General features: G+C 37.3%; 1 protein-coding gene across 2 annotated transcripts in view; it reads right to left on the bottom strand.

Annotated features, from left to right (window-relative positions):
* Positions 1-24143, bottom strand: part of NEDD4 (NEDD4 E3 ubiquitin protein ligase) — a 49427-nt gene that overhangs the window by 5767 nt on the left and 19517 nt on the right. For both annotated transcript variants that reach the window (XM_066195996.1, XM_066195995.1), the window contains 18 exons: positions 13912-13962; positions 13040-13101; positions 12595-12697; positions 11757-11926; positions 11040-11157; positions 10736-10903; positions 8927-8992; positions 8221-8340; positions 7613-7819; positions 6448-6525; positions 6135-6189; positions 5987-6045; positions 5068-5133; positions 3566-3795; positions 2893-3014; positions 2725-2795; positions 1192-1287; positions 113-186 (listed from right to left, as the gene is read on the bottom strand). In XM_066195996.1, the coding sequence (XP_066052093.1) occupies positions 113-186; positions 1192-1287; positions 2725-2795; positions 2893-3014; positions 3566-3795; positions 5068-5133; positions 5987-6045; positions 6135-6189; positions 6448-6525; positions 7613-7819; positions 8221-8340; positions 8927-8992; positions 10736-10903; positions 11040-11157; positions 11757-11926; positions 12595-12697; positions 13040-13101; positions 13912-13962 (1916 nt within the window). The remainder of the gene's footprint in view (positions 1-112; positions 187-1191; positions 1288-2724; positions 2796-2892; positions 3015-3565; positions 3796-5067; positions 5134-5986; positions 6046-6134; positions 6190-6447; positions 6526-7612; positions 7820-8220; positions 8341-8926; positions 8993-10735; positions 10904-11039; positions 11158-11756; positions 11927-12594; positions 12698-13039; positions 13102-13911; positions 13963-24143) is intronic.

Below are 24143 nucleotides of genomic sequence, written 5' to 3'. Positions count from 1 at the left end.
AAGTGATTTATATAGAAAGCAACAACTTCCTTTTGTAAATAAAGCTAACATAGAGGCCCTGTACTAGAGGGCAACCCAGTGAGATACATTGCACACAGCAGCTGCTACTCACTGAATGTAGTCTCTCTTGTTCTTGTTGGTGACAACAATTTCTGATCCACCACTTTTCAGTTCATGTTGATGGGTCTAAATGCAATGCACAGAACAGGTCTTAAACAAGGTGAATATTTAACAGCATTCCTATGTTAATATTAGGTAATACATGCAACTTTTGAAGATTGCAGAATTTGAGAACTATGAAAAATAAATCCAGTCACACAGGTAACCCAATAAATAGAATGGTGTACATTTTAAGAAGAATATATTGTTGAGGGGTGAAATGGGAAACCACCTTTTTTTCTGACCTGCTACAACACACCACCCAAGACTGCTCAGAGGTTTAGAGTAAGGCACACTTCTCTAACTGCGTATTCCATGACCCAGCCCTCATTCCAAACCTCAAGGAAAAACAATTACAGAAACCACTTCAGCAATGATTCCAGTAAGTGAAGCAATAAACATCTCTCTTACAAAGTGACTACTAGAACCTCAGAAGACAAATATCTCATTTTCAGTTATCAAGGATGTACATTTTCATTGCTTCTTTTTAGGATCACTATTGTTATACAAGACCTCAAAGGTTATTATCCTTAGATCTAGCTGGCAACTGTAATTTGGAAGTTTTATTCAAGACTTGCAGTATTTCTACATGGCTTATGTTAAATAGCTTTGTATGCAATAACAAACTTGTTTATTCTATAGGTTTCTAGTACATCTTAAGAGAAAGGAAACATGTTATCTCCCAACAATTCTGTCAGTTTCCAAAGGAGCTCATCCTTTCCAGCCAATCACATAAACCCAACCTCTACTCCAGACCTAATAACGTACTATGGTATCTTAGTCTTGGTTGCCTTCACAGCAACAGCTACATTTCAATGCAAGCAGTAGTCAACAAAAAAGCACAAGCAATTTTTTAAAGCTCTGCTTATTTTCTAGTCCTTTATCATACCAGGTTGAAAGCACTGCATGAGTGGAAAGAGCTGACTGAGTGAAGGGGTTTTCTTAACACCATACAGATAAAATCCCCTAATTTCACAGGTCAAGTATTTTCTCTCATGTTTTGTCTAATCTACATTACATGAACATACTAACCTGACCAAAAAGTTCTTCATCAACTATGAATCTGAGGTCCAGTTCTGTTGGATCATTTTCAAGAATCCACCTCAGAGAATTGTAATATTCACTATCCTAAGAGAGAATTACAAAATAGTAAACACTAAATAAAGTAGCCACATTATAAACTGCAAGAGGTTCCATGACAGCCCAGTGAACACTTCTGCCTAGGGTAATCCTATACTGGATACAGACACTGCAGTTGTACAAAGCTCTGAAGACCTTTGAAACCCGATTGCTCAGCAATCTATGTAAATGTCTCACATAGAAAAATGGTGGTAAGTTGGTATAGCACTATCTGAAGTAATATATTTTGGACTCTACTCTTGTCTCTCATCCTCTGTTTATCTTCTTTTTATTGTCAGGCATTACTATAAAAACCTTAGGAAATGAAAATTAAGATAAAGCCAACCACATCCTGGCTCCATCCAAAGCAGTGTGACCAGAAGTTAGAGGAAGGTGATTCTGTTCCCCTGCTCAGCAGTGCCCAGCTCTGGGGCCCCCAGCATAAGGACATGGAGCTGCTGCAGTGAGTCCAGAGGAGGCCACCAAGATGCTACAAGGGCTGGAGCACCTCTGCTCTGGAGACAGACTGGGAGAGCTGGGGGTGTTCAACCTGGAGAAGAGAAGGCTCCAGGAGACCTTTACCTTCCAGTATCAACACAGGAGCTACAGAACAGATGGTGAGGGACCTTGTGATAGGATGAGGAGGGCAGATTTAGCTTGGATATTAAGAAATTCTTCCCCGTGAGGGTGGTGAAGCACTGGCACAGGGTGCCCAGAAAAGCTGTGGCTGCCCCATCCCTGGAAGTGTTCAAAGCCTGGTTGGACAGGGCTTGGAGCAACCCAGTCTAGTGGAAGGTGTCCCTGCCTTGCAACCCAAACCATTCCATCATTCTAGAGTACCAAACAAAAACCAAATCAAGACAAAAAAAATCAGGACACATCTATAAATTTATTACTCAGAAACAGATAGCAACCACATGCTGCAATCTTAAAGGGCAGCAAAAAGAGTAACAGATTAAAAAAATAGAATAAAAATAACTTTATCCCTGAGTATTCTAGATAAAAGCCATTATCAGGGAACCAACTAAACAAGAAAAGTCTAAGGGACATGTTTTTTCTCTAAAAATGTTACACTGTATCACTTAAATATTTTCAGTCCCTGAAATTATTTTTATAATCAAAGGAAAAAACTAAGATAGGAATCCTAAGAGTACTTATATTCAATTTTATAAAACCTCAGTGTCTAAAACAATTCAAGAAAACATCATAGAAAGGTTAGGTTCAAGTTTCCAATACAGCTTAACTGATTTGACCCTGAGTCTAGGTCTTTGATTTTCATTAGAAGTTTTAATTCCTATACAACTTGCAGACTCATAAAAGACGTAGCCTAAGATATCTTTGAATCATGCATTTTCAACCTTCAAAATGTCATTGAAGATATACACATATACATAAAAATTATAAACTAACATGAAAATTATCCACATGATAAAGCAAGTTACATACCACAGACTCCATATCATGTAGTGTTATTGGTTTTTGGAGCATCATCTTGTAAAAAGGACGAATAAAAAAGGCTTTAAAGAAGAAAAATAAATTTAACAGATGTAACTTAGGACTCAAAACAAGTGCAATACTAATCTGAATATCACATTACATAAAATAAATACTAACCATCCAAAAGTTTGCCATGGTAAACAGCCATTCCAGCCACACGACCTATAAACTTGAAATAAGAGAGATGATCCTCATTGCAAAGTCCAGAGTTTGGATTGATCTGCAGTGTATAGTTATCTCTGAAGGTAAAGGAGGGAGCAGGGAAGAGAAAAAAAAACAAAATGTTGTACTATTGGAACAGTCTCACATTTGAAGATCTGAAAGACATCACTTATTAAATCAGTTATTGCTTTTCATGATGATATCTAATATTAAACAAAATGCAATAGAAGTCTATTAGTATTTCAGAAACAACCACCATGAATTACCTTAGTAAGTTAGAGATACACCAAAGAGAAGGGATTCACTCCCATTCATTTTAAAGTAGAATAATATTCTCTGCATTACTGGTTACATACTGCCTCTTCTGTGTGCAGGAGATGGTTGCAAGCACATGTTTGTCCATGCAAAAATGCCACGGCTTATGTTAGACTGCTGTAAAAAAACCCCCACAAGTACTGTCGCCACATTACTCCTCTGTCAAGCAATTCTGCACAGAATATCACAGTTATTATCAACTAAACCTTCCCATACATTTACAAGGGCAGCAGGAACCCCATTTTTAAAGGAGGTATGAGAAATACAATTTCTTTTCCTAAGCTTTCACGCCTTCCAGAGTGGTATTACTTACGTAGCTGAATATTCAAACAATCCATAATAAGGATTAAACATTTCTTTAGAGAGAAGGAAGAACCATTCTCTGGCCACTCCTCCATAGTCTAAACCTTTTTCACCATCAAATTCAATCCAAAGTCTTGCTTTAAGGAAATCTGCTCTCTTTACAGCTATAATTCTTCTGTAAGAATCTTCAAGGATTGTTGTGCGATGAATTTTCATTTCAAACCTATTTGGAATATCACTCTAAAAAAGAGAACATGAAAACAAAGAATAATGAAACAAAACCCAGCATCTTATACTTTTGCAGAATATGCAAACTCTGAAAATAGACAAAGAGGGCACAGAAACCCTTTCCGTACATAACCTGGAAACATAACATAATATGATTGAAAAAAGGCCCTATTTACCTACCATTCAACTAGCAAAGAGAATTTCAGATACTAACTTCTATTTCATGCTAGGAAAATACAGTTAAAGAAGTTCTTACTAGTAACAGCACATGAGCAGTTGTTCTGCATGCAGCAAGGAGTCTCTTCTAACACTGAACATTTATCATATTACACACTTGATTAAAAACAGCTCACGGTTGACACATAACATTATCTGGAACCATTTTACCTGACTTATTTCACCTTCTAGTTCAATAATCTATAAGCCTAGGTGTCCTGTTCTCTAAGTTAAGACAAAATCTACAGTTGTATTTAATTCTTAAACTACCACGACTGTATTGTGTGGCTGAGCTCTCTATCCCTTCTCAGATTAAGATACTGGCACTTGAATGAATGTCAATCTTGTTTGACTAGGAACACAAAAAACGAGGTGCATGTATAATTGTGTGCAATTTACTTGTCAGCTCAAAATGCATATCCAGACTTGGCAGGTAGAAGGTGAAGCATGGACCTAAACTCAAAGGCTATGATTATATGTAAAATATCTCCCAAGGATGTAAAATTTGATTGAACTTGTGCAGACTCATTGTTATCTGGCTGTCCAGATGCTATTTACAGTCTTTTATGCTACATGTTATAAATATACCTGGCACTGCCACTTCAAACTGGAGTTTGGAAACAAGATTCATAAACTTCAGATTTTAAGGCTGTAACAATTTATTGCAGTCAACCAGCCTGATCATGATAATAGCAGAGATTTCTACACAGACAGACTAAAATATATTCTGAGAAATTCTGTGAACTTTCCATATTCTAACTTTCAAAAACGATTCTATGCTTGATCAGTAATTTCCAAACTTTTCTGTTGCCAGAAAACATTTTCAGGTTCATGACATTTTAACCTTTGAGAATTTCTACTTTTTAAATTAGATTGTTTGCAGTCTCATCAGTGCATAAAGTCACAAACCCTGCTGTTAGAGTAAATGCAACTTGTTACCAAGGTGGTGCTTCACAAATGTATTTGTGATCCGAGAGTAATTTTACCTTCCCTGTAACCTAAGATTTCCCTTGTTTATTAGAGGCCCAAGTTTCATACCCTTCTGCTGGATTCCTACTAATTACTAACCTGTTTCTTCAATTTCTTTCTGAAGAATTCATACTTCCGCTTATAGTCCCTGGAGTAAGGCACAGCCTTTGGGGGAAAAAAAAAGAAAAAAGTCTCATGTGTCTTTTGAAAAACAGACAACCCCTTTTAATTGTGAGATAACAGGAATACATGTTTAACTGGGTGCCAGGGGAGACTTCCAATTTATAAACACCAGGAATGAAAAGCACTCCTCTATTCAGATCAGATGCACAGAATTCATGCTGTACTTCCCCATTAACTGATGTAACTGCCTGACATCCCCGAGTGGCCCAGATCAAAGTGACCAAAATGCCTTTGGTGACGTCCATAACACGTCCATTTCCCTGCTGTATCATGAGAGACCTGGCTACAAACACCTCTATTTTCCATGGACAGGGAAGGTTGTTTACACACGCAGGCTATTAATAAACACAGATATCAGCTGAACACTAAAACCCAGCTATAATTATAATGCAAACCATCTTTGCAATTAGTTCTGGTAATTTCGCACTTCAGATTAAGTATTGAAGCTGGATAATTATTTTTCAGTTGAAAATTAATTTAATTCCTCTTTGAGCCCTTTTCTTTTTTTTTTTTTCTTCTTCTTCTTTTTTCTCAAATTTACTTCATGAATTGAGCTAGTGTGGACAAAAAATAAATACACTTTCTTACCCACTTCAAATCCCACCCCGCAATCCATAAAGAAACTTTCTTACTATCATGGGAACAGTTTTTTCTTTCTGGCATTTAAAGACCAGAAAGCTTTCTAAACAGTCTTTAAAAAGAAATAAAAATGCTTTGTTCAAACACCTGAAAGTTTCACTTACTAGACTGACTAACTGATAAATGACAAGAGTTTGTTTGGATTCTATTAACAGTATTTCTGAAAAATGTGAAAATCTACATTAGGAAGGCTTACTGGTCCAGTTATTGCCACATTCTGCAGACGAGGATCTTCCCATTGTGTTTTCTTCGTATCTGCAAGACATTTTTCAATTACTCTCCTTAATTTAAATAATGTTCACAAATAAAATTATAAGTAGGAAAGAATACTACATTGTACATACTGTGGTTTATGAAGAATATTCTTCCATCTGTGTGAGTCCTCTCTTCCCACCCTGGCTGTAAAAAGGCAACATTTTTATTACATGTTTTTATTAATTTTTTATTATAAATTTCTGATCATGTAGTGTGCATAGAACTCAACATGATCTGCAGTTGTGGGCATTCCTCCTCCATGTACTATCAGCACTGAAATTCAAAACAGTATTTTTTGTAGGAAAAAGCAGGCTGCATTTTCTCATGTGCAGATTTCAGTAATAGTAACTTAAACAGATAAATTTTTTCTTCTGCAAAACAAGTACAGAATGGTTTACTTACTGGTAAAGGGCCCAGGTCAACTGGATCTAGGGAAGTCTTTCTCCTTGGATAAACAGAAATTTTCATTCTTGGATCTTCCTTTGAAAAGAAAACAAGCAGCACGTTAAAATCCTTTTTCTGTTTTGTTTTGGTTTAATTTTTTTTTTTGTCTTTATTAATGGCTTTGTAAAGAACATGCCTAGCACCAATTAGGTAATGGTTGCATATTCTGCAGCCAGAGGAACCCTTGTGGGTTCTCAGTCCTCCAGTAATTCACAATCATTTTCTAGTAACCTCTCACTTTATTTACATATATATAAATATAAATCCATCATTCAACTCAATTTTTCTGTAATTGAGTCAAATTACTCTTTCCACATGATTTCTGACAGATACTTTTTGGGTTTGGTGGTGGTTTTTGTTTGGTTGATATGTTGGGGGTTTTTGTGGGAGCTAGGATGAAGATGGTTGTGTTAAATGAGTTCTTTTCATCTACTTGGAGAAAAGAATATCCATTTTGAATGAATTTAATGCATTTCTCTTTCCCTTTCACCTGACAGTAACACTGACTTACTCTTGAGACGCTTAAGCCCAATAGGACTGCCAAGTGGTGTGCAGTGCCCCTCTGTGGAACTGCAGCTGTACAGCTCCCTCATCATATGGTACTTGCTTTTCTAAGCATTCACAGAAATTTGTGTTGTGCTCTGTGATAAATTCAAGGTAATGGATTTATGTTTACAAATTATGTTTACAAAACTCATGTCTGTGAACAGTTCCTATAAGATACCACAGTTCTGCAATGTTATTTAAGAGGGGCTTTACATCTGTGAAGCAGATTCCAGTTTTCCTCCTACCAAGCTAAGCTTTTAAGTACCAATACAATTAGTAAAATCGACAGTCTTCTACTCGTGACAGGTATTATAACTTGCCATTTTTATTACATATCACTCAGACTCACACAGAATATTTTGGGTTGGAAGGGACCCACAAGGATCATGGAGTCCATCTCCATGGCCTGTATAGGGACTGAACACCTCACCTTGGCTTTATAAACGCCATGCTCTGACCTTGCTCCTGAACAGAGACAGCTGTCTTGGCACTAAAGAAACATAAGGAAGCTTGCCAAAAGCAGCAAAGACTTGATTCAAGAGGAACTAGAATTTTAGTGAGAACAGTTTTCCATTACCCATGTTGTGGTTTTGGTATTGTGGTCAATAAAGAATGGTCTCCCATTGGGTGCATGTCGGACTTCCCAGCCTTTAGGGAGAATTCCTTGCTCCATTTCAGGCTGCTGCTGAGAAGACTGTTGTGATGAATCACTTGATGTTGCTTGTGGCTGTCTTCCTGTAGAAATACCTTGTGCAGCTGACACCTGACTTGTTTCCACAGCAATCTATGGTAAATGACAAAAAAACATCCTATCAAATCACAGCCCTGTAAAGCAATACCTTTTTTCTATTAACCTATATTTTTGACTCATGAAAGCAGTTTCATAAAGCAAGTCCCTGACAGATTTCATAATATCAACCCCATTGACTAATGATAATGGATAGTGCTGAAGGTTTACAGAAGCCTTCCAACCTCCTCAGCTACTACTCTCCAGAAGGGAGAGTGACTTGCCATAAACATTACTGTTCCTCATTCTCTGTGCAGTCTCCCAGATATTTTATGTGGTACTTTACGGTTTATGCCTTTCACGTGTTCTATTTCAAAGCCATCTCTCCACTTCTATTATGCAAGACGTTTAAAAGGTTCAATGAATAAAAACATCAGTAAATTGAAGACAGGCAATACCTGTACAACTGGTTTTATCCAGGTAGTGGTTCTAGAATTGTGATCTATATAATATGACCTTCCTTTTTCATCTTGTCGTTCTTCCCAGCCTGGGGGTAATCCAGATGAAGTAGGCAGTAACTAAATAGTAGTGATAACAGATGAAAAACAATTAAGGAAACTATGAAACTTACTGTGAAAAGGTTTTCCTGGCAAATTAAAACAACAAAACTATGTTCCAGAATGTTGAAGACTTTTTTGAACTGGATAAAATAGGTAAGAAACATTTAAGTCCTTCCTGAATAGTAGAAGTCACAGATTTTTATTTGTTTGATTATACAAAATTCAAACTCCTCAGGTTAAAGGATTCATTTATATACCTGGTTTAGGCTGATCCAGACTAGTACTTCTGGCTGTGAGATCACAGTTTCCAGTGTCACCATGAAAATATAACGGAATGTGGTATAGCTTTTAATTAGAAGTAAACAATTATAAGGCAAACCATTTGAGAAACAAAATTCATATCATCAGGGTAAGACTACTTCCTCTTGCAGGCTACGCATCAAGCTAACTCTAAACAAAGCTGAGACATGAAAGCTTTGCAGCTGAACTAGACCCATAATTGCCATTTTGTCAGGACAGCTGCTGGGCAAGGAAGGCCAAATCTCATTTGAAATGTCAGCACCTAACACAGCTAAAAGCCTGTGTTTTTTGAAAAATTACTTACCACTGGATGTGCAGGCTGCTCTTCAAGTCTGTATGTTTGCAGACTACCTCTTCTGCTGGAATGGTTCTTGAAGGAGTGGAGAGGAATGACACATTAGCTATTACTGCAGCTTAAAGGATGGCAGCAAACAGCCAACAATGGTTATCACACTTCAAGCTATTACAGTTTCCATCCTGAGCAAAGTATTGTATTTGTTTTGCAACATGATTGAATATCATATTTTTCAAACTCCTGTTCTACCAGCTAGAAACATCAAGTTCACAGAGTCTATCATAATCTTAGAATCACAGAGGTTTGTGAAAGTTCAGAAAACTCTAGCAACAGATGTATTGGGACGTAAAACATTAATTACGGATAGTTACAGTATATTTGAGTTTACAGTATAGAACTTTTTGTGTTGTCAGGAAAGTCTGTGATAGAGCAGAGCCAACACAACTTTCCAGACTAGATCAGGTCAATAATTAAAAGATTTGACAGTCTGAGATAATAACTTGAGAAGAGTAATTCAATCCCTGGACTTTGCAAAAGTGTCCATCTTCCTGCCTAAAGCCACATTTAGATCTCACTTGCTACAATTAGGCACCTGTATTCCATTTTGCTCCAGAATTTCCACAACTATTAGAAGGATTTTTCCCTATCCACACACTATTTGGAGCATTTCAAAGAAAAAGCATGATTAACTTTTTAATTTTTTTTTTGGTGGAGGGGGTGGGGTGTAATGCACGTGAAGGAAGGCAAGACTGCCATTCTAGCTGTCTCTTGCAAATAATTTGAACATCTGCCCCTTTCTTTGCTCAGGCCACCCAAGCACGCTGAAATAACAGTTTCCTTGCTATCCAACCCATGCTGAATAGCAGAAATCGAATAAAGTCTTGTTACTCTCACTTGACTGTTTCCAGCAACACTAGTGATGCATTTGTACAAACTCAGATAAACATTGCCAATTCCAAATTTACAATTGGAAGGGCGTTCTTAACATCACAAAAACTAATGATTATTTCAATACCAAAATCTAACAAACTATATGGCCTGGGTCACCTCTACAGGCTTTCCTCAATGGACAGTGGATTTCTCACGTCACGGATCAGGTTACAAGGCTGTTTGTGGAGCTCAGGTTGCAGAGGACAGCTGAGCTTATTTAATTGCTTGCTACCACCAAAAAGTCGAGTTTCACCCTGGCTACATACTCCTGCTGTTTTCCCTCTGCTCCTGTAGCATTTGTCAGACAATCTAGTACACTGTTTCAGTTGCTCAAATGGCAAAAAGGAAGAGTTGGGGAAAAGAGAGTAGTTTTCTGCTGGGTTAGCAAGCTGAACAGACTCACACAGAGGTCAGGCAAGTTTCACAGCTGGCACAAGGGCTGTGGAACTGTATGAGCAAGCTCCCTTTTTTGCTGCTAAGGAAGCAGCAGGTTTAAACAACCCAATCATGAAACCTTATCTTTATATCCACAATGAAAAATGGTCAATCTTAGAACTTGTTCTAATGGGACTCACATAGCACAACTCCCTTAGAAATAAGCTTTCAGGATACAGAATGATTTTTTCATTCGTAGTTTTCAGCACTCTACAACACTAGGCTAAGATGTAGATTTACAGACTGAAAAATAGTTCACTAAATCTGTTTTAACCTCAGGCAGAAATCCATATAAGCAAAGCAGAGAGGAAGAAAATGCTTGCCTAGATGGGATTTTACAGTAAAAAAAATTATTCTTAAAGTCTGTGCATTTGAGATGAAATTAAAAATGTAATTCCTAAGTAAAGTATTTATGGATCTAATTCTATCAGAACAATGAGAAAAATAATTTACAGTGTAGGCTGTTGACTGGCCAGTAGCTGGACTTCCAGAGGTAGTAAGTCTGTTACTCAGTTCTTCTGCAAGATGACTCTGTATATCACAGCTACTCTGTGAGAGAGGTATTTGAACGTTCTGGCTGCTGTACATTGTTGCCTCATCTTCAGTTATAATTTCCCAGCTCTTTAAAAGGAAAATAGAGGGAAAACATTTTTAAAAAGTAGTTCCAAGTTACAATTAGTTAAGACAAGCATTTTGAGTAGGCTAGATTTAAAAAATCACTTGCATTTCAGAAACATTTTGAGATTTATTGTTTTACCTCGGGGGAATCTCTGTTGTCTGTGTTCTCTGTATCCTCTGATATCTGTCGCCGGTGAGTGAACACGTGCTGGGCCTCCAGCTGCACACTGTCAAGATCTGCAACAGCCACACTGTCCCTGGTGGGGCAGGGTGGGAGAAGTCAGCAAACAGCAGCCAGAGTTTATCTTTCAACAGTAAGCCAGGCTAACAGCAAACACATACATCACAGTCATTTTAGCAGAAGGAAAAGAAACAGTCTGGACTATATAAATTAATGTAAACTATTTAAAATGAATAAGCATTCATGTCAATGTGAAGTGTAAGCTGAAGAACCAGGTAGCATTCCAGGGGAAAAAGAAAAAGAAGAAAAAAAAAAAAAAAAAAAAAACCAACAAAAAAAACCCCAACCTAAAAAAATAAGGCAAACAATTTAACTAAGTCCCTGATGGGAAGAAAAGACCAGGCTGAACACTGAAAAATTATTTACTTTGCATTCCTATAGTTGTTATCTCTCCAAGTGCAACCAGTTTCTATTTGAACACATACTTCCAGAGCACAGTAAAGTCAAAATGATCACTAGCCAGTGACAAATGCATGAGGGCTTCTAAGTTAAGTGAGGGAAAGGTCTCTACTAATTTTCAAGCTGTTCACTTTTTATTTCTCCTTACTTTCAATGTAAGTAGGGTGAATTACACTAGCTAATATAAGATTTGAATTTTCAGGCTAAAAGACATACTGTGCAGTTGGTCTCTTCCACTGTGTTCTTCTGAATTCATGATTGACATAGTAGGTCCTGCCGAGGATGTCTTGTCTTTCTTCCCAGCCTGAAGGCAGTGGAGGAGATTCCTGCTGCTGCTGTTGTGGCTGGCTAGCAGCCTCTGGTTGGTCCAATATAATCCACCCAGGCTGAAAGACAGAATATAACCACCTTTAATACTACAAAAGTTGAAAAACATATCTTAATTTACCAAGCCACTTCCCCTTTTAAGGTGTAGTTCCATTACATCTTAAGCCAGGAAATCTGACTCTGGTTTTAGTGTGTTTATTTCTAAAAAACGACAGGGCATATTATGCATGCGGAAATCCTATTTTTAACTCAAGGGCCTTAAATATATCAGTATCAGAAGTTGTTAATTCCAGGAAAATAAACAGCATTCACAGAATACATTAAAAGCTTAAATATTGTCATTTTATACATATGTTGCAAATGTATGAGGCAGATGAACACACCCTGCTGTAACAAAGTTTAATTACAGCAAAGGTATGCTGAATAAAGTCTGGAAAAGAAATCCATTAATCTACATTGGATGTGCTCAAAAAGATTACACATATATGGTAGGAAAGATCAAAATATCCCTATGGATCGGAGAGAGTTGAAATTCTAAAACCAGAGAGATGTTAATGTCTGTCTGGGGTCAAACAACATTAAACAGTACCTACAACAGAAACTTAAACACTTTAAATTGCAGGCAAGATACAAGCAATGACTTTTAGCTGGTTTGTTTCTAAAATGCTATTTATAGCTTAGTGATGCCTAACATTCATTTTTCAGCAATAAATAAATTTTTTCCTACCTCTAATTCTTCAGCCTGTTCTGTGGTTTCCTCTTCAGATCCATTGTTTTTAGGTAAGTAAGTCATTTTTAATCTAAGGTGGCCTTTAACTCTTGATTTATGGCTGCAGGAGAGAAAATAAAATTATCTAATTGTGCACTTGTAAAACAAAATAGCCAAAAAAGCACAGCTAGAGGATTATTCTTAAGTGTCCCAAAAAAAATGACTTTTTATAATCTACATTAATTAAGTTCTGCAATGGAATTGAGGCTTCAGACTTCTGAATACAGTAAGTATTTAAAATAATGCTGACTTTTCAGTAGAACATGAGTATCTTAGAAATGGGTCCTCAAATTTCTTTGATGGAAACAGAAAAACTTAGAAAATGCATACGTATTTACAACTTATTATGTAAGAGCACTGTTTAGATATATAAATTAGAATTTCCATGTAGCTATTTACTAACCTTCTTGGATGAAGAACAAAATCCTTAAATGTATATGGTCTCTCCATACTTGGATTTTCTGTCTGGAATAAGATTTTTTTTCAACAAAAATCATTATCAGGCACTTGAAATCAAAGAAAACTATCAGAAATTTACAATTGATTTCTTTAAAGGCCTTAAAACATTTTAAAACTTAGATTACAGGTTCAAGTACAATAACAGCAATACCAGCTTTAATCTTGGCAGTAAGACCAATACTCTGGCTCAAGAAAAAAATTACCTTTCAGTGCCTATGCACATTACAGAATGAAACACTTGCTCTTGAAAGGATTTGCCATGGTTGCTGCCCTATTTTTAAGACACTTTCTAATAAATCTGTTAGTATTTGCTAATATTTTGCGACTTCAGAAGAAAATGAAAAAGCTTATTTATTTCAATGTTCTTGGTGATATTTCTTTAAAACTAATTATCTGCTTTGCAAAAGAAATACAAGAAACAGAAAAAAATTGATCAAAGCAACACTAGCTCTATTTCCCACTTATCCTCTTTTTGGTATCTGTTTATGTGAATACGGAACAGTAAAAATAAATTTACAGACTTTAAAGAAATATTTTAAGACATGACAATAATTACAATCTCTTCTTATCTTTAAGACTGTAAAACAATGGAAAGCTAAAAGCACTCCAGTATTGAAAACCAAGGTAACCTACGTTATTTTATAAATATCAGCACTGAAAAATACCAAAAAGATCTACAAAATAAAACAAAGAACCTCCAGAGCAGGAGAATTTAATCACTTTATTATCAGTACTGTTAACTTCCTTAGATGACTAACAGAGTGCATATAGAAATACTTTTTCCCTTTCATAGTCTTAAAAACAAAAAATACAAACCGGTAACTGATAAAGAGGAATATCCACTTGTCCAAGAAAATCATCTCGAGTCTACAGAAAACAAAAACAAACACCACAGAAAGTTGAAGGCTGCAAAATGTTTTAAAAACACTGTCCCCACACCCTGATAGCACAGAAAAGTTTTCTTAGAACCTGATGGCACTCTTGAATTGTAGCCAATAACTTGTTCTGTACAGAGCAAGTCCTGACTGACCCAACACTCAAAGCCTTGGACAGTTCTGTCCTTCTCAAAACAAAATTTGAGGGAGCTGGGGGTGGAGATTTAGACCATTTACTAAATGATACAGACATCCAGATAATGTTAACAAAACAGGAGAGTTGTTCAGCATCAGGACTGAGACTCCAGCATTGTCCTAAAGGACCTTCCTCCTAGGAGCACCCAACAATTGCCATAGACCTAGGCGGCTGTTTAAAACAGGCATGTATAAACATTTTTTTCTTTTCCAAATCATACCGCTACTGTCAAAGATCACAAGAAGCAAAAGTAAGTGTAATCTGTGGTAAGTGCCTTGGAAGTTCCAGCAATTCCAGTGGTCCCAAGCTTGGCATGAAAATCTGTTAGAACTATGAAAAAATACTTTCTGTCTGCACACATTGCAAAGTTTAATTTTAACAACGACCATCCAAAGATTCCACCCTGCCTTGGACGTCTGGACTGTCCAGCTGGGAGCAGACTATGAACGCAGAGCTGTCAGACCAGGGCGGGGACTGACAATACACAGTATCACTGCACACCTGACTTTTCATCATGAATTTTTGCTTGCCAGAGAAATTACAATTTCAGTAATCTACATCAGTTATTTCAGTATTCACCAATCATCACAACCAACAGTACTTTACTTGACTTCTTGCTGGATTATGAAGCATGTGCTAAGTTGCTTCAAATTAATTTGTGATTTGAAAACCTTTGTGAACCTCCACAAAAGCAGAAAAAGTACTATAAGGGTCATTTAGCATGAAAACATACCAGTGCCTGCGGAATAAACTCAGGTCAGCAAGGAATTTTTTGAAGGTATGTGTAAGCTTATGGATTTAAAAAAAACCTCCAACACTACAACAAGGCTACACTTTTTTGCACAGACTGAGTAAGGAGCTGTAAAAGTCTTCAACTCTGTGGCTCATGCAACCTCTGAAATTCTAGGCTTCCTGATTTTTCCAGCTAACAAAAGATTTGGTGCCTATTCTTCCCTAAATCTGTTGTTGCGTTTATTCAAACTGATCACCCAAGAACTTTAATGTCTGTCCATAAAACTTTTCACCACAAGGCTCTGCAGCTTGCTGACATCAATTTCCTTCACCTCAGGGCAAAACCATGTGTTTCAATTTTCTTCTGAAAAACTTATTTTAATTTTCAATTCAAATGTTTTACAGCATTAAATCTCCAGTCTAATTCTATCCATTTTCTCACATGGGCCTCTAATTTTTACACCTGCAAAAAACGCAACTGGAATGTCAGAGGTGATAAAATATTAGAAATTTGGAGATAAGTCACTTCAAATTCAGTTTGCGGCATGGATGTCATGTTCAGATCTGAAGGGGACAAAAACTAAAACATACAAAACATCTGCCTTTTTAGTCCACAAACTCATTTGAGACAGAAAGCTACAACAGGTTTCCCACCTGAGGAGGCTTCCCTGAACTACTGAAGGAAAACTTTCTGTGCTATTACAGACCACAGGATTCTGGATAAAAATAGTTATCATTTTTCCCTATGAGGCTCTTTTTAAAATGGCACAGCACATACCTTAGACACGTTAAAAGGCTTAGTATTTGTAAAGTTCTTGGCAATCCTCAAGTGGAACATGCCTTCCAAATAAATTATTGGAATGTGGGACAAAAGTTTGCTCTGTTTTAGAAACCCTCAGAACATTGTGTTTGTTACCAGCATAATTTGAGTATGGGCTCCTGTTATTCTCTTTATCATTCTGCTGTCTCTCCTGCTATTTTTAGCAGAGTTAGCCTCAATAACCAACTCTTAAAACAGTACTTTCTCCTCCAGCTAGAAAGCAAAACCCTGAGTGGAGATTTTTGTTGACCTCCAAACAACTAACACATAAATCAGATAGCAGGAATGATCTCCAGCAATGTGCCCCACTATGACAAGCTGACTAACTGCCTGCAAAGAGGTGCCAAAGCAGCTTCGCAACAGACGTCGCACACATGAGCAACGAAATGCCAGTGAAGCTGAAACTGTTTGGATCTCTGTTTCATCAGAGCAAGCAACGCACACAAGTGGGTCAGTTGTTCTTGTCAACTTCTAATTTCTTAACAGCCAGAGAACTCAAACTTTCAGCTTGGCATAAACCGCAATTAATGATATACTGCACTAACAGAGAGGCCTTGTATTTTACTGATTCACTGGTTTAGTCTATAGAAAGTTATTAAAAACAGGCGAGGACAGACAGCTGCTGTACACAATTCATTTGAAAAACTCCAGTGCAATGCCAAAGCATTCAAAGGAAAGTACCAAAAGACAGTAATTCTGTTTAAAACTAGTTTTCACCTATTTTATGAATATATGCTTAATAAGTTTTAGATTTTGGACTTTTTTTTCTGCAACTCTGAGTCACACAGAGTCTGAGTCTGTTTAAGAGCAGCAGTGAGAACATAACATTTATCAGGTTTGAAAATGGGTCACTGAATTTAATACATTTCTTAATTGCTGGATTCACCACACAGCCTTTTGAAACAGTTCTTGTGTAAGACCAGGGTGTTGAAATAACAAGTATTTTCTCTACCAATTTTTGTGACAAATGTGTGGTGGTATTAGTGCATTTATTAGAATGCCAAGCATATTCCCAGTCTTTTCCTGAATAAACTGGCAGCTAGTTGTGCACAGGTTGCTCTTTGCACAGAAATCCACAGCTGTATGGCAAAACAAGAAAGCATACAGCTTTTATTGGAGGGAACATAAGTATCAATTCAAACTGAAAAAACAAACAGCGATCTGGACTATCGCTGCTTAAGAAAACAAGAGCTCAATAGATGCTTTGTAAAACGAACATTCTTCTTGCTTAAACACCCAAACATCAACATCAGTTACAAGCTTGATGAGAATGAAAAAAACTTTCCTGAGCTACATTAGCAAATTCAAGTATTTTTCTTTTCATGCTGCAATGAGTGTATCATTTGGTTCTCTTAAACTCTAAATCGAAAAAAGTGAGGGTTTTTTTTCTTCCATAAAATACTGCCAGCATATCCTATTCATCACGGAAAAGTAACAGTTTCAAAAAAAACCCAAGATTCAATTATGACATTGAGATTGTAACAAATTCACAGATTCTACATGTAATGTTTTCTCTATCTTGCAATGCAATCAACAGTTGGTTGCATGGAATTCATTACAGTCCCAGTCCCCTGTATTTTTAAGGGGGACCTGTGGATTTTAAGGAGATTTTTTTTTATTACACGTAGGCGACGTAGGCATTACTTTAGAGTTGGCATCTCTGACAGAGAGATATAAGAACCTATCAGCATTTTCAAAATAGGGAGAATACATACTGTTAGATCAAGGGTTATTACACAACATGTGTTTCTGCAGGACCTTCAGCCCTGCTGGGTGTTTCAACAGCAAGGTGTCAGCACAACATGCCTCAGCAGTTTTACCATCTGCTTAACAGACACCGTTTAGAAATGACACTGAAGTTATTTCCACTAATTCTCTCTCACTTCCAAAGATATTTTCAGACAACTGCTTATCTAAAGACCAGAGAAAAAGCATCATCTGTTTCTCCATTTATAGCTTACACATTTTATATGGCATCAAAATCTTACTGCTTCCTTAAAAGTTCATATTTAGTTTACAGTATTTTTACGACAACATTGATATATTAGTCTATCCAATGTGTGCTGCTTTGAGAACTTGTCCTTAATGGTTCATTAACAATGCAATTTAAGATAGGCTTTTTTTTTTTACACAGTTCACAAGAAGGCAAGTAGTCTAATATAACCAAAGCATACTTCAGAACAACATAAACGGAACACATGTCAAAAGTTATTAACGCATTGATTTTATTCATCAGGACTTCAAGTTCCTTTGGTTTGATGTATGCATGTGGCAAACAACCTATCATATAAAAAGCAGATATATTACATTTTATGGAAAGTCAAAACCCAATCCAGATTTAAAATGTGTTAAATCTGCCAATATTCACCACAAAAAATTTAGAAAACAGTACCAAATATTTAATTAGGTACTATTTCAACAAGACATTCCTGACATCTAGTCAGTTACCTTCGTAACAGTATAAAAACATAAAACTCTTGCATCTATTTATGAAAGCTTTTTTGCCAAATCTTAAGACTTCAAAGAAATTTTGGAAAAAAACCTCTCATAGTAAAAATTCCAGGTACACTTTTACCTTCACCATTTAATACTATAAAGCTTAAAATACAGAAGTGTAGAACTCTTATCAAATGTGAAATCTGCATGTGTAATTTGCTTCCAGAAGTAACAACCGATAAACCAGGTATTGCAGATGTCTACCATGACGGCAAATTAACACATTCTGCTGAAGGACTTGATACAGTCAATCAACTTTTTGCTTTTCAGAGCAAGAGGGAAGAAATAGAATTAAAAATAAGATAAACTACTTTTCTCCAAAAGGAAGACAATTGGAGCATGTTGGCATCATGGTCTCACTCCCATGAAGTCCACTTGATCCAGTTCAGGATCTCACAGAGGCATAAAGCCAGGTTGAACCTGGAAGCCGCTTTTCAGCCCTAAATTAAATCAGTTGGCCAGGGCTGTACAGGTACCTGGCCACTTCTTAGAGAACAAGCCTAGAGCAGGGCTGGATGCAGGCTGCATGGTCTCAACCTGCTCCAAAGTCAGTCCCAGCAGTTTTCAAAAGCACCCTTAAGTCTTCTGTTGATGCAAATGCAGCATCAACACTAACTCACGACTGCCCTGTGCCTTTGCACCAGCACACACCTAGTGGCCGCTGCCAGCCACACCGCAGCCTTCCCTGCTCTTCCACACTCAGCTTTAGCCCTCACCACAGCTGAACAGGAGCCTCAAGCCCCACCTATCAGCCTCTCCCAGCCCCAAGCCTAAACCTTCTGCTGCCAGGTGTAAAGGTAGACAAAGGACCTGGCCAGAGTAGAACTCAGTGGCTGGGGGTGTCTTACGCTGAAGCTATGAATCCCGCCTGTCCAAAACCAGTCTGCAAGAACGGACCTTGGATGCCTCAACCTCTAATGACAAAAGGTGACCACAACACAAATAATCCAACCATAATTACTTTTCCAACAGAACAGAATTACAATTTATTTCAGACAAGCTCAACGACCCTACCAAAGTTATATTACACTTCCCACCTGAGACATGGTTTTATTAGCCAATAATTTGCCAGATGTTAACCACTTCAGACTTCTCATTAATATGCTAAATATTTGTCCCAAAACAAACTTAATAGAAACAATGATTAGTAGAATAACTGCCTAATGTAGAAACTGTGTTGAAAAATAAGTAATGTTCATAATAAATTCTGGAATTCCTTTTCCTTCAAAAAGCCCTTGTACTTTCACGTTACCAAACAGGCCGTCTCCCTTATGCTGGGAAAATCACTGATTGCCAGAGAAATCATCTAGGTCTGAAAGAATCCAGTTCTATGTTTCTTACCACATTCCTCTTACTGAGTAGCTGGAGTGCCTCATTTGCATTTTAATACGCCCTAACTTCAATGACTCCAATTCAAGTTTGTATGTAATTTCAGCCAGGAACTTGCTGATGTCCTTCTTAAATTCTGTTTGCTTATGTTACAGTTGATACAGCTGAAAGCAGCCCAAGGTCTCAAACAATAATTGCATTTATCTGTAGACTTTTGGATTTATTGTAAACTGTCATGACAGAAAAAAAGAATGATGCACTCTTGAAACAGAGATGATTACAAATCCATAAACTAACACTGCAATGAGCTACAAACATTTTGCTGGCTGCATTCCCAAATCAGCATGTTCTGTTTGTCACAGGGAATAAGGAAAAAAGTACACTTGAAACAGAGACACTTAACAGAAATGCAGGGCAGTCCCCTTCAGACAAGGGTGAAAGTCAGTCATGAGCAAATGACTTGACTGAAAAGGCCACTCAGTTTTGCTTACTTGCTTAATCTGTGAAATTCATCCACTTCTGGAAGATGAGAAAACACGTGTTAGAACATAGAAGAGCACTCACTGCCAAGGGTGAGGGGAAAGCATTTCTACCACTTGATCCTCTGTGGCTGCAAGGGCTGAGCAGGCACCAGAGAGCCTGGGGGTCAGATTAACACTCTGCCTACCCTTGTATCCTTTCCATGTAATGGTCAAGAGCAGATGCTTAAGGAATAATAATGGTGGCAATTAAGAGCAGTACTTCCTTTGATACAACCTCCAGGTTCCAATGAATAAGTGGTCATGGACCACTTTATCCTGACATTAAAATACATATTGAAAATATAATACCTCTTGATGGACCTTTCCTCAACTTACCTATCTTAAAATCCATTTCTACTTTTGATATGCAGATCTTGAGACAATTTCCTCAGTAGCACATAAAACAACATTGCCTTTTTAAAGTGGAATGGAAAAATTCACCTCCTGTAAAGTACAGTTTTATAAACTCCCTCTATACCATCTTTCTTTTTCCAAAGCTGAAAGCCCCTGGTCTACTTAGTGTTTCTCCTCACATAAAACTCATACCAATCTTGCAACCCTTCTTTTTTCAGTTCTGCTATCCATGCTTCCTGAAAAAAGGACAACCAGAAATATATGCCATGCACTTATTTGGTGTGAATTTGTACAATTCCATAATGGTGGTTTTAATTTTGTAAGTATACTTCTTCCCTAATAAATCCTAAGCTTTTATTTGCCTGTCAACAAGATCTGAGCTGACATTTTCAGCGAGTCTTTCCCCATGGCACAAACCATTTCCTGACCAGTATAGGAGGCCATCACCAAGGGTGCATCATTAAGCTGCTTTTCATGTGTGCAATACCTGGCATTTTTCAACACTGATTTCCAAATTGCCTATTTGGAAAAAAATAAAAAGAAATTAAAGCAATGATCATGATCTCATATCTGAAAGCCTGCAAGCTCCTTGGCTAGTGAGGAGTAAAGGAAGAATGTCTCTAGCTTGCCCTGTGAACAAGTTTTACTTTAACACATTCTTGTAGGTATACCAAGTTTTAAAAAACAGAATAACTATAGCTTGTGGCAACATTAAAGAAGCCACAGCATCAACGCTTCCCACTCTCTCATGGCAGATTAAAAGGGCATGAATCACCCTGAAAACTGGATAATTACATATTTACATAAGCTGTTTCAGGAGGCCTGCTCTGCATGGTTTTGCAGTTTTAGTTTCCCCACTTTTTTCTGGCATGAGAAACCTGTCCAAATTCAGTTCAGCTGCAGACTATAAACAGAATTAGGGTAATCATAATCTCCACAGAGCACAATCAAATAAAACTTCTCCTTAATATGTACATGTAATGTTTGCTGAGGACTACAAAGTGCCAGAGCTTTAATATACTGGGATATTCAAGTATCTGCTTCCTTAGAGTATGATGATACTCTGAAAGTTACATTTGGTTCATAGTTGCCAAATACAACCTGTGAAACCTGAAAAACTTCAGGGATCGAGCTACTACCAAATAATATTATTTGATCACTTCCTTTGCTAATGCATCCACGTAGCAACCATTCATAGCCAGGCTGTAAGATCCATCCCATCCTTTGTGTGCCATCTTTTTCTTCCCCTGAAGAAAGACTGCTGATCAAAAGCTAAAGCATGAAGAAAGGCAGAGAAGAAGGTGTAATTAAACTCAGCATTTAAGCAAGATGAAAAACAGAAGAAATTAGTACCAACTATTAAAGCACTCCAGGTCATTGTCACTTTAAGCAAAGAAGCAGGAAATTACCTACAACTAATTATAAATTGTTTATTATTGTGATTAACACAGTTTCCACTGTCTTTCCTTCAATGTACTGATGTATACTTCAGCTTCTAAAATTCATCTGAGACACAACACATACACTCCTGTGTGATTTCGGTCTAACAGTCATCCCCATGAGTCCTCAGAAAGACACCACCTTCCCTTTAATCCCAACTCTCCCTGACTGAACTGACAGACCATGACACAGCAATGCACCACATGGCCCTGTAATGTGATCCTTCAAGATATGCAATACTGAACAATATGAAAGTTGTTAGATTATGAGGTTACTATAGCACAGTAGCATAAAGAGATGCTTTATGCAGTTTGTGCTTTGCCTTGTATTGGCTCCATAATCTTCTGCTTTTCCTGCTCCTTCTCCACCTCACTTCCTTGCACAGATCTGGGACACTGATACACATGCAGCCCTTTGCTCCATGTGCAAAGCTGGAGCTAAGCCACAGCTGTCCTTCCCTTCTCTTGGTGCTTCTCCCTGGCTGGATCACTATTTTCTGAGAGGGAGTTATGCTATGACAGAAGCTCTATGCCTAAGGAGAATGCAAGAGAGAAGACAACCTCAGACTATTCAGCACTAACTTGTGGTGCAGCATTTATCAAGGGAATCACAATCTTCCAGTCACAGGTTCTCATCCCCTCAGCATGTTCAGATCAGCCGGGAAGTTACTCAACAGAGAAATCCTCATACACAGCCCCCTCAAATTACTGTTTTACTAAATTTAAATTTAGTACAGCAAGATTCAAATAGTACCTTTTACGAAGAGTTTCGTGAAAAAAAGCTCGAGAGCTCCAACTAAAAGGTTTCCCTTACGTGAATCTAACAGTAGAAAATCATTTTACATTATTTTACACAATCTCTGAAGCTTGGGGGTTGTTTTGCTTCAAAACATTTCATTTCAATAACTAGAGACAAAACTCGAGCAAAATTACCTGTAAACAAAAGGCCTGTAACACAATTGAGTCCCTCAATTGTATAAGAAATTATTTTAAAGGTATACAGCTGCTGACTCAGATTTGCAAGTAAATTTACAATATTCAAATTATCCAATAGAGAGTGATACTGATGGGGAAGGAACAGCTAATGCCAACAGGGATGTCAACATGATATTATACTTGTGGAAAAGATTAACAGAACTTTTATTTTTTTAGAAGTTTGTTAATATACTACATGAACTGGAATTGTATTCACTGTTTCTGCCTTTCTCTGTACCTCTTTGAGTTTATGTATATATGATGACAAGTAACCTGTTCCCTTATTCACTCCTACCCTCCCAATCCACACCTGTGATGTCAAAATGCTTTAGCTGCAGATTATTTCTACCCTAAGCAGAGGCAGATACACTAAAAAAATGCAAAACAGTAACGAAAAAACCCAAAACATTAAAGCAGAAATACATAGTCAAGGACAACCTTCAATGCTGTAACCATGGACTTATCTCTTCCTCCTGCTTCACGCAAATGAAATTCCAGTATCTACTACAGTACCTATTCAATAAGTTTCCACTAAAGACCAACAGTGGCACACTAGTCACCACCATTCCCCATTTTGTAAATTAATTAAAAATAATCCAAGGCCAGTCATCATAGAAGTGGTGTTGATTTTTTTTTTTAAGGCAGCCTTTAACAAGCTGTTGATTATGGAAAGCAGGAAATGTGATCTGAGGTGGCTGAAGGCTGGTAGCAAGGCACAGAAGAAAAGAATGCATAGACCTTTTGCTGCTTCAGCCTCTGGAGTCTCTGACCACAGCAGTGATTTGATTTCATGGCTGTCCTGTACAGATAGCTGACATTACTAAATGCTACTCCAGTATCAACTTGTTAAATTTGAACCCAGACTCAGCATATCAATATACTAGGCCAGACTAACTGGAGTCAAGAGAAATATTTTGGGAGTTGTTTATTTTTAAATGAGTCACAATACACCGTAATAATTAACTGGACTATGTAATTAAATGATTGCCATAGAATCTGTTATACTGGTCACAAAGACTAATAACAAATACAATGGTATTTATCTATTTTATTCCAGTGAACTGCTGAACTGCTGTGAAGCTAACTATGGTTTTTGCTTGGTTTGGTGGGGGAAGCTTTTACATTTTTTGATAACATGTTTTATAGAATATTTACCCATTTACTGGTTTTGCATAAAGATTGAAATGAGCCTTTTGAGGACTGAAAGGTTCCTGTACCTGGTGTTTGTGTCAATCAATTGTAAACACTGCTCCTGGGAACTGAAACAAACTACTGCCAGCCCAGTGTCCTAGGAGGTTTTCTGGAAATGTT

The sequence above is a fragment of the Chamaea fasciata genome, unplaced genomic scaffold (assembly GCF_029207755.1).
Source record: "Chamaea fasciata isolate MVZ Bird 193981 ecotype frontalis unplaced genomic scaffold, bChaFas1.0.hap1 SCAF_14, whole genome shotgun sequence".
Taxonomy (NCBI): Eukaryota; Metazoa; Chordata; class Aves; order Passeriformes; family Sylviidae; genus Chamaea; species Chamaea fasciata.
The sequence above is the reverse complement of the archived record's forward strand: the minus strand, read 5'-3'. Positions and strand labels throughout refer to the sequence as shown.